Source organism: Plectropomus leopardus, chromosome 24 (assembly GCF_026936395.1).
Source record: "Plectropomus leopardus strain MGB_pleo_1.0 chromosome 24, ASM2693639v1, whole genome shotgun sequence".
Taxonomy (NCBI): Eukaryota; Metazoa; Chordata; class Actinopteri; order Perciformes; family Serranidae; genus Plectropomus; species Plectropomus leopardus.
The window spans coordinates 5,929,321-5,950,046 of NC_142199.1; the positions used below are offsets into that span (position 1 = coordinate 5,929,321).

Sequence of the window (20,726 nt, forward strand, 5' to 3'; positions counted from 1 at the left end):
AGTTCTGTTGTTTGTCGGTCTTGAAACAGTGGTCTGCAGTTTGGGAGGCATCTCATGTACTACGTTACTTTAGAGACGCTGACATGATATATGAAACATACAAATCTAACATATTCATGGTTTGCATGAATGTAGAATGCCAGTATTTTCTTATCATTTTACCACTGCCTACTATTTCAAACTGTCAGAAAACGCCAGTACGCCATCATGGTTTCAACTTTGCAGGCATTGCATAACAGCAGTGTCACACGTTGTCTCTGGAGTTGTCCTTGCTCGTCTGAGAGTCAGTGCAGGAAGTCCTACTGTGAGATAGAAGTGTTTTTACTCTGTGTGATTTCTCAAAAGGATTCTGACGCACTCTATAAATATAGTGGCTGTTTGTCAGCTGTAGATCCTCCCTCTTCGTTCACTAACACAGTGACTAAATAAAGGCATATATATCAGTATTCAGCTCAGCACAGGTGGCTTTAAGGAGAAAATCTTCTTAACTGCTGCCTCTTGACCCCCAGAATTTATTGGTTAAAGTATTTTGGACTCCACTCTGCTAAGACCAAAGCTGAAAGCAAATTAAGAGATGGCAGGGATGCAGTTAGTCGGTGGAGAGCAGTGAGTGGAGAAAGTGAACGTCGCTGAGCTCTTGGCAGCACAAACTGAGGCAAAGAGACATTCACTCCAGTTGAGTCAGTAAAATTTAAAGCTGTCAGCTTGAATCAGGACTCCGAGACTCTTATTCCTCCCCCTCTCTGATGTTCCTCCTTTTAACTTTGCATCAACTATCTCTATTTCTTTAAGAGTCAAATCAGTTCACTCTAAAAATGGGACAGGTAGGTTACACACTCACACTGCTCTCCTGTTGGTTGTTTTCTCATCAGGTGGGCAGTGAAGGCCAAGTGGAGGACCAATCAGGGACTGAGCATTGTCGGAAACTCGTCAGCTTCACCCTATCAGGTGCAAGAATGATTCAGTGGAATTGCGTTTTGCTCCAGTATAAAAAAAACATCTTATGAATGAGTGATTTCCTCTCCAGACATGCGGGCGGTGGGCCTGAAGAAGGGCATGTTTTTCAACCCCGACCCCTACCTGAAGATGTCCATCCAGCCTGGAAAGAGGAGTGGCCTCCCCAAGTTTACGCACCACGGCCAGGAGAGACGCTCCTCCATCATTGCCAACACTACCAACCCTGTGTGGCACGGAGAGGTCAGCACAAACACACATACGGAAATGCACACACCATGGTGTCAAAAACAAATTTAATAAGGGTAAACCATTTAACACCACGAGCAACAGCAGTCGTTTTCCTGCTGCATTTAGACACCTTTCATTAGCATTTAAACCTCTGAGACCTTAGAAAATTGACTTGATTTCTTTCAAAAACACAAAAAAATATGATGAGCAAACTGGCAAGAAATGACATGCAAAGTGCAACAAAAAAAAGTAAATGATCTAAAAATAAGGTGATTTAGGCTTTTTAGATATGAAATGTGAAGAAATGTCCAGAAAACTATTAATAATGAGCTCTTTCTTTAGGTTATTTTATTTATTTTTTTTTTGTTTATTGTATTTTATTTTTACTTATTTATTTTTGCTTAATTTTCCTGAAACTTTTTGGGCCATTTCTTGAATAATGTTCAATTATGTTCTTGTAACAGGACACCTCAGAGTGGGTTATCACACTTACACCATGACCATTACGCGATTTTCAACCATACTGTCGATTTCAGAAATAGACTTTTCAAGGGTTTAATACTTAAAACATATAACCCTGGATGTAGTAGCAAACATCAAGTGTTTGGACCTCTCTAGCTTATCTAAGGATCAGGAAGTGAGCCTTAGATAAGCTACAGATAACTTTTTCCACACCTATCTGAGGTATTAAATTTTTATATGTAATTTAATTTGATTTCTGCTTCTTAACCTTCTTATATACATGTGGACTTATGTTCACATAGAATTCACGGTACTTGGAGCTGATCACCATCACTGTTAGAAGTTGAAGGACAAAGCAGAAGTGAAAAAAACAAAACGAAACAAAAAAGGGTGTTAGCATTGCATTTTAATCCAATGTATTTCTAAATGCATACTGTAATCAAAGAAACTGCATGTTTACCAAACATCAACATAGTAAAGATAAAACTTTGCACTGTTGATCCTCCTGTAGAAATACACCTTTGTGGCTCTGATGACTGACGTGTTGGAGATTGAAGTGAAGGATAAGTTTGCCAAGAGCCGACCAATCATCAAGCGGTTTCTGGGTCAGTTGACCCTCCCCGTGCAGAGACTTCTGGAGGGGCCGACAGCTGAGTGAGTGCAAACACACATACATCGAAATGTCAAATTTGGATGCATACAAATGTTGACACATAAATGTGTGTATTTAATGAAAACAGCACCTCCTGCTTTATTTTAATTAGCACTCAGAAAGAAGGAGGGAACCTCTGAGGAGGACGCACAATCATCTGACCTTCAGCACTTAACCACAGCGACACAACACAGTGCAGCCAATAGCAATCGATGCTTCCTAATCAGCTCATTGTTCAAGCATTGATTTGATATTGATCCACAACTAAGGACATAATGTTCTCTAATAAAAGATGTATATGTATAGTGTGTGCACAGGTCAACATTATTTTGATGGTGGGAAGTGAATGGCAAAACCGTTGTTGTTATATATATATTCAACACTTAATTTTAGATAGATGAGCATGTACAGTCTTGTGTATACCTTCATCTGCTTCTTTTATGCCTGAATATATGTTTGTTTACATTTTCTGTTTTCTGTGTGTTCTCTGATAATGTATCTTAACATGTGTGTTTGTGTGTGCAGTGATCAGCAGGTCAGCTACAGCCTGTGTCGTCGTCTCCCTACGGACCATGTGAGCGGGCAGCTTCAATTCAGAGTGGATATCACCTCCACTGGACATGAAGGTGTGTGCGTGTGTGTAAGTGTGTGTGTGTGTGTGTGTGCATTATAATTTTTGGAGGTGATGTAAAGGAGCAACATACTCTTCAATTGTTTTATATGATAAAAACTCATTAGTGAGTTAGCAAAATGTTCTACTATGACTGCCACTTTAACATCATATCAAATAATATGCAACAAAATAGACTGCAGAGCAGTATTAAATGGGCAATTGTCCTGAGTCAATTTACATCCACTAAAAGTGCTTCTTTTTGCCACCAAAAGGCTCAGATTGTTATTCTGCGTCTGACAGCATTATGGATTGGACCCCTATTGAGGGTGACCTTTTTGTGGAAGAGGAAGGTTCTCTTTATTTAACCAGAAACAGCTTTGCCATCGCCAAACACACCAGACTGCATATAAACAGCAGTGTAATTAGTGTAAAACACACTTCATTTAAAGCCTCCAGAAGCACAATAAAACTCACAAAAACTGTCTCAGTTCATCTCTGATGTTCCACAATTTTACCGCTCCTCCTCCTCATCCTCATCCTCTGTTTCTTTCAGAAGCGTCACCAGATGCTGTTGGAACAATCTTAGGCAGCGCTGTGAACGGTGACCCCGGCAGTCCCTCAGATGACGAGGACCTCCCTCATCCATCCACTTCCTCGCGTGTTGCATATGAACCTTCTCCCACAGGATCTGATGAAGGCTCCCTGATAGTTAATGGTGCTTGTTACTATGGTGATGACAGCGTGTGGCGGGATCCAGGGCAGATGGGAGAGGAGGATCTGCTGGCTGTGGCCCTGGGCGGCCACACTCACAGGCAGGTGTCACTCAATGACTACCTGGATGCCATTGAGGCTCCCAGGAGCCCCGGGGACCGTCCTCTGGCTGGGCCTTCGCCGAAACTGCGCTCTAGCTTTCCAACGGACACGCGACTAAATGCCATGCTGCACATAGACTCTGATGAGGATGAGGAGACGGCGGGGCAGCACAGGGAGCAATCACAGGAGACGAGGACGCAGCAGAGTACAGACTTATCGACAAGATCGGCTGCATCTGCGTCTCAACAGGGGAACGAGGGTTCAAAAGAAGAGCCACAGGGCCATACTGGAGCTGGGACTGAGCCCGGAGCAGGGGCCACAACAGAGGCAGGCTCCTCTGCCAGTGGTCAGCCTGGAACAAACCCTGCAGGGGCCGAATCTGGAGCTGGAGTTGCAGAAAGTGCCGTGCAAACACAGGTAGGAGCGTCAGCCGCAGCTGAGACTGAAGCTGGCACTGGAGAGGCTCCTGGAGCATCAAGGGAGGCTTCAGGAGAAAGCGCCACAGCTCCAAGCTCATGTCAGGCATCAGGGGCTGAGGCAGCTGCAGCGGCTGGGCCCGGGGAGTCTGTAAGGGAGTGTACCTGTCAGGAGCAGAGTAGCAGGATGGGTGCAAACCAAGAAGTATCCCTCACTCCCTCACTGGGTCCACTTTCACCCATTCAGGTGAGCAGCTGTAGTTTGGTAGCTAAAAAGTAAATGTCTCAGATGTCATTTGGAACATTGCATAATTTCTTCTCCGCTCACCCTCTTGTTTCTTCCCTCCTCAGGAGGTGGAGACAAGAAAAGAATTGGCTCCGAAAGCGGAGGAGGAAGGGGAGTCATCAAGCAGCGAGGCGAACGGACCAGTAGCAGCAGCTGCTCCTACGAGCAGTGTCATAGCTGATCGAGGAGAAGGGGCTTCTGAAATTGGTAGGTGGTAAATGTTTTTGTTGTTTATTTGTTAGGATCCATATTAGCCGTGCTGTAAAGCAGAGCTAGTCTTCCTTGGATTCACAATTAAAAACACACATTGAACATTAGAGTCAGGGCTGGAATTTGGAGCCCCAAAATCGTATTAATTTAAACATACATATATAATTAATCTACCAGACTCGTGCACACGCAGCTGTATCTCCTTTTGCTGCTTTCATTTGCCTCTTTGTACTATTACACAATTTAAAACAAATGTCATTAATTACAGGAGCAAGTGCCACTGTCAGGAGCAGTCAGGAAGAGGAGGAGGAGGGGGAGGTGTGGAGGAGGAGGCAGTCCATGCAAGCGTCTGGAGGTGTGGCCCAAAACCAGGAGGTGGGCTCGGCCAGGGAGAGTCAGAACGGGTCAGGGGGGGTGGAGAGAGAGACAGGTGAGATACAGGACTGACATGGATTTTTTAAAAAAAAAAAAAAAAAGATAAATCTAAATTTTTTCAGTAAAAAGAAATCATTTATTATTCTTTTTTTATTTTTTAATCAGTAAAATGTATATATATATATATATATATATATATATATATATATATATATATATATATATATATATATATATATAATTAAACTTAAAGGAACATTTACAAGTTTTCACACAATCTTGCAGCTTCATTCCTCCATCAGGTGAGACTGAGCAGCTCCACCAGAGCAGCTGCAGCTGGGGGTTATCTTTTCCAGCCTCCTGCTGCAGTGATTGCGTTTACATGTATGTCTTGTCTAACAGGAGCATAACACAGGCTAACTGGGTTCAGATCTGTTTTTATGTCTGTCTTTTTTCATTTAAGTGTCTGTAAGTCAGAGCATGTTTGTGATTAACACAAAAAAGGTTCCCACAACTAGTATTTATTGTATGCTTGCCAAAATTCAGTATTTGACCCATGAAGCAGGCTGTCTGGACTGCCATCAGAGAAGTGAGCTATCGGGGAGTATGAATGTAATTAAGAGACTAGAGTATTATTCAGATAAGATCACAGTTTGCAGAGAGAACAGTTGTTATTTCAGCTGTTGACAGTAGTCGACGGTGGTAGGTTGTGCTGTGGGGAGAACAAACAGCTGTAGGATCTGATGTCGTACTTCAAAGTCATTAAGTTTTACAGTTTTGGTATTACATGTGACAAGGGAACATTTCTACTTTTTCTTACATTTAAAGTGATGCAAAAATGTTTCGCAGTTTTGATGACAATATATTGTGTATGTGTATGCAGGTGCCACAGCTCAGGTCAATGGCCACCAGTCAGTTCGATCCCTGCCATCTGTCCGCCATGACATCAGTCGTTATCAGAGAGTGGACGAGCCACTACCACCTAGTGAGTGGCTTTTTTTGGACAGTCTGGAGTATATTTTTTAATGTGCTGTGGTGTACGATTAAACCGGGAGGTGGCAGCAATAGTCAAAATAACATCAAACTCTTGCCTTGGCTTACGTCTTTAGCCTTGATCTGTCCAACAACTCGATTTTCTTGCCAAGAATTTAGTCTTTTGGCAGAGTAACATGAGCGCTTTTAATGCTATGGCCTCCCCTGATCGACATTAATGTGATGTACATCTTAAATAGTTCACTGTGTCCTTAATCATAATAAGAGTCTTTCCTGCCTTTACCTTCTTCTCTGGGATCATTTTATTCTGGATCCAAACAAGATGGCCTCTGGGTTTCAGACAGCCAAGTCTCAATATTTTAATGCTCTTTACTAATAATCTTTACTAATCATCTGCAAGAAGAAACAAGCTTCCTTCGTGTCATTAAGATATAACATGTTTTATACATTGTACACAATGTATAAACATACAGTGTTTTATAAATTGTATTGTAGCATAAGGCACATAGTTTTATATTTTCACACTCTTTACACACTCAGCACATTATACATGTTTATAATTTTAAAGATTCACGTTCTACTGCTAATTGTTGGTATTTTTTATTATTACTGTGTTTCTATTTTATTTTTTACATACTCTGTGCTTGTACTTACTTCTACTTTCTGTAATTCTCTATGCTTGTCAGTGACTGTAACAAACCACAGTTCCCCCGAGGGATCAACAGAATATTTCTGATTCTAATAATAGGGAAAAAAGTAGCCCCAGGACACCTCATAGTCTTAGCTTTGAAAAATGTTCTATCGACATCCACTATCTGTGTCCTTCCCTTTCAGAGACAAAAAAGTGGTATAATAATCAACATTGCAGCTACTTAATTCTTACAAGAAACTTGTAATCAAGCAACAAGAAGAAAAGTAAAACACAAAAATAAACGACAAAGAAAATGACCCCAAATAAGTGCAGAAAATTTAAAAGTGTGGGCTTTTTTTCTGCAACACAATTTAAAATATATAATTATGATGATTATAAATATGTTTTTGATAACTTTATAATAATTCTCCCCCTTTATCAAAACTATTTTTCAGGTTATTTTATTTGTCAGCTTTTACTGATTTCTTGCAATTTGTGGGACATTTCTTGCCAAGTCGGTCATTACCTTTTCCGCCCATGTTTTTGAAATAAATCAATTTTAAGGGGTTAAATAGCATGTGAAAGGCATCTGAACACAGCACAAGAACACTGATGTCGAACCAGATTTGAAAGTCTTAAAGGGATCCATTGCTTTCATTGATGAAGTTGTCACTGTGACCGACAAGCCAACAGATGCATAAAGTCAATTCTACATTAGTTTGTATAGACACAAAGCCTCTGCATCTCCTTTTCAGCATGGCCTTGCTATTGTGTGACGCACTCACTTCTGTCAATATGTGTGTGTGTGTGTGTGTGTGTGTGTGTGTGTGTGTGTGTGTGTGTGTGTGTGTGTGTGTGTGTGTGTGTGTGTGTGTGTGTGAACCAGACTGGGAGGCTCGTATCGACAGCCACGGTCGGATCTTTTACGTAGACCACGTGAACAGAACCACAACTTGGCAGCGTCCCACTGCTCCCCCCGCCTCACAGACCCTCCAGAGGTCCAACTCCATCCAGCAGATGGAGCAGCTGAACCGCAGGTCAGAGTTAAATTTATTTAAACTTTCCACTCTTGTCTTAACTTTTCTTCTAAACCATGTTAATTAACACACACATATACACTTTTCCAGATATCAGAGTATACGTAGGACAATAACCAATGACAGCAGACCAGAGGAGCAGCCAGCCAATGAACTGACCGCAGATGAGACAGACATGCACCCCTCCATCCCCGGTAATCCTCTCTCTGCACTGCAATCAGGTCTGTGTAGTCTGCAAAGCATTTACTGGAGACTTGATTAGTTTTTTTCTGTGTGTGTGTGTGTGTGTGTGTTTTGTTGCAGAGCTCCGCAGGGACAACAGTGTGTCTCAGTCCAGTTCCAGGTCTCGTCTCACCCTGCTGCTTCAGTCCCCAAGCGCCAAGTTTCTCACCAGCCCAGACTTCTTCACTGTGCTGCATTCCAACCCTGTATGGACACTTGTTTTCTTCTTTTTTTCCCCTCTGTTTCAACTTATCAATCTCTCTTTTCTCCAAATTCCTCTCATAGATTGCCCTCTGCTGTTTATTTTAGGAAATTGCAAGGCCTTCTCCTTTGTTTCTCATTTCTCAGTTTGTGCATCCTTGATTCCTTTCTTTGCCTCCTCTCCTTGTGTGTTAGTACCTCCCACCTGAGCTGCATGCGGACAGAGGAGTCGAAGCAAAGACATTTAACAAAACGAGACGTCTGTGCTTTGGAGACCTCATTTTAAAGCAATGTCAATTAAATATAAGTTGTTATGCCTTTTTAATGTGTCACAGCTGCCAAAAAGATTTCGGTAAATGGATATGTCTGGCCATCCTTACTTATAGTTCTCTGGCAAGCTTTCCGTCTCCTTTTTCTGTGACATGCTTTTTTTGGAATTGAGACGTTCTTAATGATGTCACACTGAGGTCAATTTTATGGTTACAGGCAGGACGATGGAGGAGAGAGGAGATGAGGAGGCACAAAAGAGAGAAATGAGAAGATCCCACTTTTTTAACCTCCATTAGATCCGCACTCATTCAGGGACTGTGCCAAAAATTTTAGGTTGGTCAGAAAAAAGGGGAGGGTTATGTTATGCTGATCCCAGACTTTTTTACTTTTAGAAGAATGCTTAACTCCCCAAATGACAATTTGCGTATCAAACAGTCTCTCCCTTATGCTGAATTTGTGAGGAAATCCTTTTTCTCACATGCCTTCAGTGAATAAATAATCCAAAAAACAGAGAAAGCAATGATGAATTGAAGTCGAAACATATCGAAACATCTCTTTCCAGACTCTAAATTAATGCAGTATAGTCCAAGTCTCATTTATCTGGTCATAGGGTGAGTAATTTCCAAACAGACAGCCCTTCCTGGGGAACATTTCTGAGAGTAGAACTTCATCTGTGTGCTTTTTCATAAACAGTTATTTTACTTAACTGAACACAGGAGCAGCTGGTCTACCACTGCCTTGATCATGAGTTTATCTGTGTTTGTGTGACGTTGGTGTTTTAAAGGCTTAGTTTGTGTTCACCACAGTCAGACAACAAAAAAAATTAGGTTAAATTGCTGTTTTTGTCAGTGGGTTCTGGCTTTGAAGATAGCATCAATAAGGTTTACTTTTTGTTTGGGTAAGCTATAAATTACATCAGTAGTTTTCTTAATGGACAGTTATTACATGGTATCACAGTGGGACAACTTCACTTTACAAAACTTCTTACCTGTGCCTGGTGCGTTTGGTTTCTCTCTTCTTTCTGTCTTTTCCCCTTCCTCTATACTGTCTCTCGCTTTTTCTGCGTGTCTAGAGTGCCTACCGTATGTTCACCACCAACACGTGTCTGAAGCATATGATCAGTAAGGTTCGTCGGGATGCTCACCACTTCGAGCGCTACCAGCACAACAGGGACCTGGTGGCCTTCCTCAACATGTTCGCCAACAAACAGCTGGAGCTGCCCAGAGGCTGGGAGATGAAACATGACCACACCGGCAAGGTGGGAACCACACCCAAATAAAATAAAGTGCCGTGGGCTTAAAGGGTTCTGGATACAGTACAATTTAGTATTTTATATTCAGTTCAAGAGGTTGCAGTATTGTGTGGATACATACAGATGCAGTCACCCATAATTTCTCCTTCTTTTTTCCTTTACAAAAATTCGTAAAAAGTAATGAAATACACTGATTTTCAGTGGTGAAATATAACTATATAACTATATATAAAGTACATTTACAGTACTAAGTACAGTAGTAAGTACTGTACAGTATGTTCAGCATTTAAAATGTATTTCTGTTGTTATTCCATAATTTTGTTGGGAAATAATCTACAACTGTTTAATGTTTTGTGCTGATGTATGACAGATGTTGTTTCGAGCTGTTTAACTGTTGAAAGGAAAATATTTGCATATTCATTTATGTATTTTTCGGTCAGGGAAAAGGAGTTGTTATGTAGGAATTTTTTTTCTGGAAAAACCACATCAGACATAAGTTATTATTCAAGCAGAATATTTTGGCTGCAGGGAATCAGTCATTTCAATTTTTATTTTTTTAGAAACGAGTATGTACTGTTAAGTCCAGTCCACGTTAGAGCGGACAGTTGACAGTCTCTTGTTTTGTGAACATTTACAGCCTTTCTTCGTGGACCACAACTGTCGCGCCACGACCTTCATCGACCCCCGGCTGCCTCTCCAGAGCACTCGGCCCCCGAGTCTCCTGGCTCACCGCCAACACCTGACTCGGCAACGCAGCCACAGTGCCGGGGAGGTCAGCCCACGACGACTGGTAAGACAGAGAAAAACACACGTGTTTTAGGTGTGTAGCTTACATACCTAAAGCTCTGTATCTTTAGGCTGGTTAAACTCTGAAAATATAACTGCTTCTGTGTCTGCCCTCCCTTTGCAGGTGGGTGAAGACCCTCGTCATGCCGGACCACCCGTCCTGCCGCGGCCTTCCAGCACCTTCACCTCTGCCAACCGGGGGCAGTGCCAAGATGTTGTGCCAGTGGGTCAGTAAAAACACAGACACATACACACACACACACACAGATATACACAACACTTCAGAAATGATCAAATATGACCACCGTGAATGTGTCTTCTTCTTCTAGCTTACAACGACAAGATTGTGGCGTTTCTTCGACAACCAAACATCTTTGAGATTTTGCAGGAGAGACAGCCGGACTTCAACCGGAATCATTCACTCAGGTACACGCACACACACACACACACACGCACACAGAGTCTATACCTAAGATAACACAAAGTTTATATGTAACTTTATTATTTATATGTAAAGCTTCCATATGAAACAAAGTCATCAGCATTAATCTATAATGTCGCTATGACAACAGGGAGAAGGTGCAGCTGATACGCACAGATGGAGGGTCGGGATTGGCGAGGCTGTCAGGTGACGCTGACCTTGTCATGCTGCTAAGGTGAGACTTATTTCTTTCCTCTGTCCCTCAGTGTCTTTATCCCCTTTTTATGTGTGCTTCCTTTTTTCGTTCTTATTTTCCCTCTTGTTGGTCGTCCGAGTATTTTTTTTTAATTTACATCCCTTCTTTAATTTACCTCTATCTCCTTTTCATGTTTTATTGTGTTAGTTGTCCTTTCCCTCTTTTCTTCTTTGCTTCCTCCCTTATGCGTTTCTGTTCTCTCTGTCTGTCTAAGTCAGTCTATTGAATTAATCTCTTCCTCGCTCTTTCTCTCCACTCTCTCCTTTGCAGTCTGTTTGAAGATGAAGTAATGTCCTATGTGCCTCCTCACGCCTTACTTCACCCCAGCTACTGCCAGTCACCTCGGGGATCCCCTGTCTCCTCCCCGCAGAACTCACCTGGTAAGAGACGGAGACACAGGTCACATACATACAGTGCATTTTATTGACATTTATTTCATAAATATGATTGGGTTCAAGTCCTACTGAAAACAGAAAATCAGCCACAAGAGCTTCTATCCAGACTCCTGGTCAACACACACGTGTGCGTGTGTGTTGTAGTGGCAATTGAGTTGAAGAGATTTTCATCGGTGACTCCACAAGCAAAACTACTATATTATACCTAACTTTGAATGCCAATATGGCAGAACAAACATACATGAATTATATGAAACTGTCCAGTTACACAGTGTTTCTCTAAGCACCTTCACTGTCACACAAAATCTGAAGAAGCCTACTCTTTGGTTCTTCAGCTATAACTGGACACTTGCTGTTGCAGAGAAAGCTTTAGTAAATGGTTGATTCTTTCATATGTCTCAGTCTAAAATTGTTACTTGTTTACTTTCCATTCCAACATTTCCTATCAAGAATTGTATCAGAAAAGATGTATCTCTAAATTTGAAAGTCAGCAGAGAACATCATTCAAAATAAACATAGTGTGGTTTTGTGTTTATTATAGAATATTTAATAGTCCATTTAATTTGTAGCACAATTGTTTTACAAGAAAATGACAATATACATTGTTTCATATAAAGCTGTACATAACGTACAGTTGTCAAGTAAAAGCTTTATTTTATCATTGCTGTCCTTCGATGAATGTCTGAATTTGTGAAAAGGTAGTCTGGGAAAGGCATTCAAATCTGCAACTGATTGAACTAAAAGTAGACAAAGAAGGGAAAGTATAAAGAATGTAAACACACATTGCTTATCATAAAGTAATGGCTAGAATGCATCAAGCTCAGCAGATTGCTGACACATGCCAGCGCAGTAAAAACTTCTGTCTCTCTCTGTCTCTCTCTCTCTGCCTGTAGGTACTCAGAGAGCTAATGCCAGAGCCCCAGCACCCTACAAGAGAGACTTTGAGGCCAAATTGCGCAACTTCTACAGGAAACTGGAAACTAAAGGCTATGGCCAAGGACCAGGGAAGCTGAAGTAGGTGGAATGTGTTTGTCTCAAGAGAGAGATCTTGCTTCTCTGTTTCTTCGTGCTTACATTCGTGTGTGTGTGTCTCAGGTTGATCATCCGTCGTGACCATCTGCTGGAAGATGCCTTCAACCAGATCATGTGCTACTCCCGCAAAGACCTGCAGCGCAGCAAGCTCTATGTCAGCTTTGTTGGGGAGGAGGGGTGAGTCTGTGAGAGGGGAGGAGAAGAAAAAGCATAACACCCTCAACACTTGTGCAAATGTGTGTTTCTAAGTCAATCTGGCTATTACAGGATATCTTGTCTAAACCTTTTTTTTTCAACAAAACAATAATTCACATACTTTAACCTAAGTTCTGAATGCTAGAACATTATTAAACATGATTGAGCATTTTAAATTTTCTGGTCGAGTTACATTATCTGAATATTTGTGTTGCAGGTTGGACTACAGCGGGCCTTCCAGAGAGTTCTTTTTCTTGGTTTCCAGGGAGCTGTTCAACCCGTATTATGGTCTGTTTGAGTACTCTGCCAACGACACCTACACCGTCCAGATAAGCCCCATGTCCGCCTTCGTAGACAATCACCACGAATGGTGAGGCTTAGTGTACACACACACACATGCAAGAGACTACGAAGTTTAGATATGATCTTTAATATCCTGATTACGTTTATTTATGTGTGTTAATGCGTTTCAGGTTCCGGTTCAGTGGTCGTATTCTGGGTTTGGCTTTGATCCATCAGTACCTGCTGGATGCCTTCTTCACCAGACCCTTCTATAAAGGCCTGCTGCGCATGTAAGTACAGTGTGTGTAATGGGGCTGTACCTAACTCAGAAAAATGTCAGTCGAATCATATTTGTCTGTTCCGTGCTAATATTGAACAATATGGGTTTTTTTTGTTTTATTCATATAAAGATTTAAAGTTCAAACTGGCTCAGCAGGACGTTCATTGTGACAGTGGCATTTATGAATCATAGTGAACAAGCTAAGTGCTCTAACAATGTGTCGGAAATGTGCAACATTTTTTGCCAACACGAGACAGATGTACATTATTAATTTATGTATTTTTATGACATGATTTTACACTATTTATTTATGCAATGCATTGTCTTTTTTATATGGACCGTGAGTCTGGAATAAAGGATTAATTGATTTATTGATCCAACAAAAAACAGAGACTGTATTGTATTAAGTTGCTGTAAACTGTAAAGTCACTACTTTTAAGCACTCCTCTTCCAGGCCGCTGCATCTATCCTGCAGCTCTCTGTACCAAAGTAGCTTTAAAGTCAAGAGTGTTCACTCCGCTACAAAACGTCTGCAGAAGCACACTGATGAGCAAAAAAAGAATGCATGCACAGATTAAGATTTTTTTAAACGTATTTGACCTGAAAATTCAGTTGGATATCTACGTATACATGCACATATTTGTTTCTTTTTTTTTTTTAAGCATTTTTTAAACATTTTGTTTAATGTTTAGGTTGTTTTTAGGTTTAGTTGATTCTAAAAGGGATAGTGCAAATTAATAAATACACAAGGTATAGAAATGCTAGAATTAGCCAGGAGGCTAATTTTCATCTGTAGTCCCTTGGGCGAGGTGTTACACAAAGCTTCCAACCTTGACTCTGAATGTTACAGGTCACATAGACATTCATACATACATACACACTTACTCACTCACTGTTGTTTCCCACCATGTAGTCCATGTGACCTGAGTGACCTGGAGTACCTGGATGAGGAGTTTCACCAGTCCCTTCAGTGGATGAAGGACAATGACATAGAAGACATGTTGGACCTCACTTTCACTGTCAACGAGGAAGTCTTTGGACAGGTTAGACTCTGTGCATGTGTGTGTGTATGTGTGTATACATTTATTCATAGAGCAAGACAGAGAAAAGGGGACTAAGATTGTAAAAAAAAAAAAAAATCATTTTGCTTTGTAGTACAGAAAAAAGTATAGAGAAAGAATATTTGCCTTTCTTTCTCATAGATAACAGAGAGGGAGCTGAAACCCGGCGGAGCAAACATCCCAGTGTCAGAGAAGAACAAGAAGGAGTACATAGAGCGGATGGTGAAGTGGAGGATAGAGAGAGGAGTGGTGCAGCAGACTGACAGCCTGGTCCGAGGTTTCTACGAGGTATGGCTTAGTGAGACATAATGTAAACTAACAATCTTACACAAGTTCCTGTATTACATCTCTCTATCCAATTGTACTGTAAAAAATATGCCAGTGGCAATGTGATGTGTTCTGTGTGTGTGTGTGTGTGTGTGTGTGTGTGTGTGTGTGTGTGTGTGTGTGTGTGTGTGTGTGTGTGTGTGTTTTCTAGGTGGTGGATGCCAGGCTGGTATCAGTGTTTGATGCGAGGGAGCTGGAGCTGGTGATCGCTGGCACAGCTGAGATTGACTTATCAGACTGGAGGAACAACACAGAGTACAGAGGAGGTATGGAAGAAAAGAAGGAAAGGTTGATTAGCTGTTTATCAGACTAGATTTTAAGCCTTCAAATCGTATCTTGTTTACTGTTGTGGAGAAAATCCCTTGAGGTTTTTGATTGTGATTTGCAAGGATGCATGATTTGTCCACAAGCGTGTGAACCCACCGGTTGAATCTTGTATTGGGACCCCTGTCTCATGGTGTTTTCATACCAAACACGATGCAAAGATGGGATCTCCTTCTGAAAGTCTCTTGTCATCTAATCTAATTATACTTGCCAGATCTCAAACTGTGAGTTTAAACAGAAAAGTTTCTGGTTAAAGGCTCAACTGAGCTTGATTCCGCCGAGGGTTGAGCTCTCGTCATTCACCATCATCACTGAAATTCTTTTTTGTCATATCAAATACAGAGAGGTAAAATTGTACAGAATAATAAAAAAATAAATACAGGGATTAAACATAACAGGTTGCAAAAGCATATACGTGTAAAGGTGAAGTGTCAACAGTGATGAGCTCTAGAGTCCAAGAGTCTGATGGCCTGTGGAATGAAGCTGTCCCTGAGCCTGGTGGCGCAGAGAAGATCGAGACGTGGCAGCCGCCCTCAAGACTGTCTTCTCAGTCTTCGTGATTCACCACCATAGTTACATGACAGTATTTGTTGTGTTCAGGTTACCATGACAACCATATTGTCATCCGGTGGTTCTGGGCAGCAGTGGAGAGGTTCAACAATGAACAGAGACTCCGACTCCTTCAGGTAGACGTGCATGCGTATGAGTGTGAGAGAGAGAGAGATGGAGAAATATAAAGAGGGTTGTAATTTAATTTTTTTTGGTCAGGTTCAATAGTGATATCTAATTCCCTTTTCCCTTCTCTGTCCTTCCCTCTTCTTTCCTTCCTATCTGCCTATTCAGTTTGTAACCGGGACATCCAGTATTCCTTACGAGGGCTTTGCTTCTCTGCGAGGCAGCAACGGACCCCGCAGGTTTTGTGTGGAGAAGTGGGGGAAGGTCACCGCACTGCCAAGGTAAACACAGGGAAGACACAAAGCTCATCAGGGTTTGATGTGGGTCGCAATTTTATGCTTTTTTCATTTTTATAGTGATTTTTGAGTTCATTTAATTTGTTACAAAGTAAAAGAATTTACTTTGGCTGAAGTATCCAAAACTGTCATTGGGTAAATGTACTATTACTGTACTGAAACAATTGTTCAAAAATAAGTGAAAGAAGTCACCAAAACAGTTACTTAAGTAAGAGTATAAAAGTACACACAAAAGTAAAGGGAATTTAATAAGTAAATTAGGGAGTAATATATTGTATAAGGCAATATAGGCAGGCCATCATGTGAGAAAGTATTGTTCTGAGTAAATTATTGATAACTTACAGAATCATAATGCAATAGCCAACCCTCAACTTTCTCTTCACCTCTTTCCAAAATGTTTCCTCAAATTGCACAAATTGAAATTGCAAATATAAAATATGCCCAATGGAAAAACATCAATTTAAAAAAAAAAACATTTATCACTCGCATGAGGTGGTATTTCAGGTGATTCAAAAGAGCCGTATTTCACTGAACTGCAATGGAAACGCTTTTTTCTCTTCAAAAGTTGTCTTTCATGTCATTCTCTCTGTCACTCACACAGCAAGCAGCTTAATCATCACCGCTGCTGTGCTCAGGGTTCTGTTCTCCGGTTTTTAAATCTCTACCGTCGTAATGCCTGGTAAAAATATTCCCCTCTGACAATATAAAGGCCCAACACCATGCCCCAACAACAAGCAAGCGCCTCTGTTTCACCACTGTGCCCATTAAGCATGCACTTCAGTAACATCATGTAAATAACCACTGTACCTTTGAGCTGTGTGCTCATGTAAATGAACCGCATAGCTGTGCACTCAAGATCATAACTAAGCTGTAACCACGTAAAAGATGGGTGAAATAGAAAACTGTTGTTATAAATTGTGATGTTTACTAGAAATACAATATCGTCAACAGCAGGTAGGTTGTTTGCAATGACCATTTCCAGAAACTTTCAGTTCTGGTAATGAGCAGGGTTGAGTGGGGGTTTAAAATGCGCTGACCTGTGCACCGATAATGCAGATGTAATCTTAATGGAATTGGAAGTCCATGATTGGTTTCGATATTTGCAATAAGGAATACCTGCTGCTCACACTACACCTTCTGTGTAGACAGTGTGTAACATCACTTCCTGTGGTCTCTCTTCAGAGCTCATACCTGTTTTAACCGGCTGGACCTGCCGCCATACCCGTCCTTCTCAATGCTGTATGAGAAGATGCTGACGGCTGTGGAGGAGACTAGTACTTTTGGGCTAGAATAATCCTCGTCTCTGCACATCTCAGCTAACCTCCGTCTGCCCCTCAAGGACTGCAGGTGGTTTAAGAGAGGTAGCAATGATTGACAGAGGTTCAGAAATCTGGATTTGAAGTCCAGTTTATGGTTTATGTTTAATTTATAATGGGCTAAATGATATATCAGGGGCTCATAGTACCTTTGATCCATGAAGCTGCACTCTGACCTTTTAAAAAGCCCCATGTACAGACATAAACACTTATTTTTTGTTGCACCTGCACGTATTTCACACCTACTTAGTAACACACGCTCTCACCTGTGTGAAGTGATGAATGACAGACTCTTGGACCAGAATCATGACTGCCGGGATTTGACCAATTGGAGACGGTATTGTTGTTTTTTTTTTTTCCACTTTCTCTTTGATACCAGGAGATTACAGTCTAAGATGTAGGCTACACATCAAAGAAAAAGCAATCACTGCCTTCACCGCAAAGGCTGAGTGGACTCAGCCTCTTTTATTCTCTTGTGGATGGACCTCTTAAAGTGCAGTGACGGCCTCATTGTAGTACAGCGGCACCTTGTGGCCTGTAGTAGTAACTGCACTACAGTTGTTTCTCAAAGCCTTTCGAGGACCATCCAACTTTTGGTAAAGTTTGTGGAATTTTCCTGTGAACTTCTACGGCCAATTTTGGAGTCCAGACAGAAGCTTTGCTATTGTTACAGTATTTTCATCTACGAGAAAAAAAGTGATTTTCTAATGATGTGGCAGTGACATGTTGTGAATTGAATGTAACTAACATTATGATGTAGATTGTGTGGGAAGTGATTATGCACCAGATCTGGATCCACTGGCAAAAAATATGTGGCCACCGCTTACTTGAGTTAATAATTAGTTAATGAGCTGATGGTAATTAAGTTCAATGCAGGATGTAACCATATCCATTTACTTAGATTGTATTTGGTTGATTTACTTTGACCCAAATCTATTTTTTGTTTGTTAGAAGTCACGTTCACTCAAGAAGCGGAGATTGAAGAAAAATTCTTTATCCAAATGGATAAACGTGCAACCACCCGTGGCGGATTTAGAAAACCTGGGTGTCATGGGAGAGTAGTGATTCCCCACTGAAACATACAAGCTACTTCTGCAGCTAAATTTCTGATGAAAACATACAAAGACACATTTCTGAGTGGAACTACATTCACAAGTTGGGCAGGGAAGATTAAAGGTGGACCATGACAAAAGTCATTTATTAGTCGCGTATGCCTTAAACATAAATCGAATAGGTAATATTATGATAGCTTGATAAGAACATCTTATACAGCAGAAACACTCCATTAGTTAGATAAAGTGATAAAGATATCATGTCATATCTTTATTTTGATGATTACGCACTCGATCTTTGAGTGTTGTGCATTCAAATATTAAATACAATGATTCATAAAATCTTAAATTCAAACATTAATCTCCCTTTTTAACACATCCTTTAAGACGATGGAAGGATTATTAATGCCCCAATGATACCATTACATCCCCTTTTCAGATCAAATCCATGTACTTTCTGCATTCAGCTATGCCATGTGTATTATGTCTTGGACAGCAGAGAAGATCCATCAGTTTTTGAGATAAAAGAACATATCAATCGCTTATTTTTGGCAAATTATATTGTTTCTCTGTGGCAACACTGCCTTAGGGTTTAAAGTAAGTTCTTTTATTTTTTGCTAAATCCATGACAACATTTCTGTCTCTAAAGGAGGTTTAAAAAAGGACCTTTTGGTAGTAACAGAGCAATCTGCTGCTAATATCGCTGCTGAATTAGCTCAAATTAGAACATTCTGCAGTGTAAACAAGTAAAACAATGATTGACTCGAACTGGTAGCTGTAAATATTGAGGGTTGATGCCAGCACGAGCAGAATCCAAGGTAATTACACAAGTTTATCCAAATTTAATGACAACAGCCAACAAATGAAATATAGCAAGGAGCCTGACAAACATCCAACAAATTACAACCTCCTGTCCCAAATTTATTTGCCATGCAACAATCTGCACATCATGTCTTGCAAAAATCACATAATTTAGGCAGCTGTTTGAAGCCTGTAATTGCAGGTTAGCAAGTAAGGGCATTAAGTTAAGTTAAAACTGGAAAACATTAAATGCAATACATATCGGTATTGGGTATTTAATAATACCGTATTTTAAAAACATTCTTATATCATTGTTTTTCCCTATGCTAAGTGACAGTTATTGACAAGCACTCTCAAAGGGTCAGGAGTTTTCTATTGTTGTATTCAAAAGTACTGAGAGTTTAACTTACTTAAAAGTACAAAAGTCATCAAAATATATTGGATGCAGTTATGTGTACATTTCTGGAATGTGCAGAGGGCGGGGCTAATTGATACCATGGACATGCTGATTATTGAGCATTTTCATTTATGGATTTTCTCCCGTTTATCTTGGCTGGTTCGGTCTAGACAGCTCAGGGATAAAAGGGTGAAAATGATGTTATATATAATGATTGAAAATCTTAATCACTGCTCCCCTTATGCCTCCCCCTAGATCCGCCACACACACCCAGATCAGAACCGAAAAAAAATAAAATAAGAAATATCTTATGCACTCATAAAAAATGACTATCACCCTGAAATACTTTGAAAACAGATGTAAAAAAGTCCTGGACCTTCTGTGTTCTTTGTTTACACTTTAAAAGAATGTACTCTAATTTAAAACACAAACTTTTATTATTTCTATATGAAGTTAGCACTTGGGTAAAATTTCATGTGCGAATTCAGTTTCATTCAAACAGGATCAAATAACTCTCATAGTGAAAATAATACTCTTTCCCTCACTGAATGCACTGCCCTCTTCTCTGTCTGTCTCATCAGAATGTACCAAAGTTTTAGCCTTAACCGGCTGCCTCACGTCAAACCCCGACCCAACCGACCACTCTCTGTACAGTCCACCTCACTTTTGAATATGAATGTTTGTCATCACTTCTCTCCTAAAATAAAATTTCATCACTCTATGCAAGCTTTTCTTTTCCTTCCTTCTATGTCACTTTGACTCTTTGTGCTCTGTCTTTTTAGTTCAGAATTATGTCATATCTTCTGTTTCCAGTTCTGATGCTTATTTTGCTTGGTTTCTGCTTTGACGTGATGTAAAACAGCCTATGTGACATCAGATAATCTTTTGGAATCAAAGCTTTACTTCGGACACCATGAACAGATAACCCGACAGAACCTCCGGCACAGACGTGCAGAGGACTTCCCCACCTCTCCTGCAAAGAAGCCTGACCCACAGACTCTTGTTTTTTGCCTCTTTTGTTGTTGTTTGTGTCTCATTGGAGTCATTATGAGTCTCCTTGAAGTTGCTTTGCATCTCTGTAGTCATTTTGTAGTCATTGTTTGACTCTTTGCGATTGTTTTGCCCCTTTCTGTAGTTCTTGTGAGTCTCTTTGCAGCGGTTTGGCATCTATTTGAGGTTATTTTGTGTCTCCTTGTGGTCATTTTGAGCCTC

At 40.6% G+C, this 20,726-nt stretch overlaps 1 protein-coding gene across 8 annotated transcripts in view; it reads left to right on the top strand.

Annotated features, from left to right (window-relative positions):
• The window catches only part of hecw2b (HECT, C2 and WW domain containing E3 ubiquitin protein ligase 2b), a 39,019-nt gene extending 18,784 nt beyond the window's left edge, over nt 1-20,235 (top strand). For 7 of the 8 annotated variants that reach the window (XM_088074645.1, XM_088074648.1, XM_088074649.1 and 4 more), the window contains 27 exons: nt 873-948; nt 1,028-1,197; nt 2,159-2,301; nt 2,825-2,925; nt 3,466-4,388; nt 4,493-4,634; nt 4,906-5,067; nt 5,896-5,997; nt 7,523-7,673; nt 7,764-7,867; nt 7,977-8,101; nt 9,439-9,624; nt 10,256-10,408; nt 10,529-10,631; nt 10,734-10,830; nt 10,977-11,060; nt 11,352-11,461; nt 12,370-12,490; nt 12,572-12,685; nt 12,921-13,073; nt 13,177-13,275; nt 14,179-14,308; nt 14,468-14,614; nt 14,805-14,919; nt 15,578-15,663; nt 15,821-15,933; nt 17,131-20,235. In XM_088074645.1, coding sequence (XP_087930771.1) covers nt 873-948; nt 1,028-1,197; nt 2,159-2,301; nt 2,825-2,925; nt 3,466-4,388; nt 4,493-4,634; nt 4,906-5,067; nt 5,896-5,997; nt 7,523-7,673; nt 7,764-7,867; nt 7,977-8,101; nt 9,439-9,624; nt 10,256-10,408; nt 10,529-10,631; nt 10,734-10,830; nt 10,977-11,060; nt 11,352-11,461; nt 12,370-12,490; nt 12,572-12,685; nt 12,921-13,073; nt 13,177-13,275; nt 14,179-14,308; nt 14,468-14,614; nt 14,805-14,919; nt 15,578-15,663; nt 15,821-15,933; nt 17,131-17,242 — 4,122 coding nt within the window. In that variant the 3' untranslated portion in view covers nt 17,243-20,235. The remainder of the gene's footprint in view (nt 1-872; nt 949-1,027; nt 1,198-2,158; nt 2,302-2,824; nt 2,926-3,465; nt 4,389-4,492; nt 4,635-4,905; nt 5,068-5,895; nt 5,998-7,522; nt 7,674-7,763; nt 7,868-7,976; nt 8,102-9,438; nt 9,625-10,255; nt 10,409-10,528; nt 10,632-10,733; nt 10,831-10,976; nt 11,061-11,351; nt 11,462-12,369; nt 12,491-12,571; nt 12,686-12,920; nt 13,074-13,176; nt 13,276-14,178; nt 14,309-14,467; nt 14,615-14,804; nt 14,920-15,577; nt 15,664-15,820; nt 15,934-17,130) is intronic. The other variant, XM_088074650.1, reaches the window with a different exon arrangement.
• The last annotated feature ends 491 nt before the right edge of the window (nt 20,236-20,726 follow it).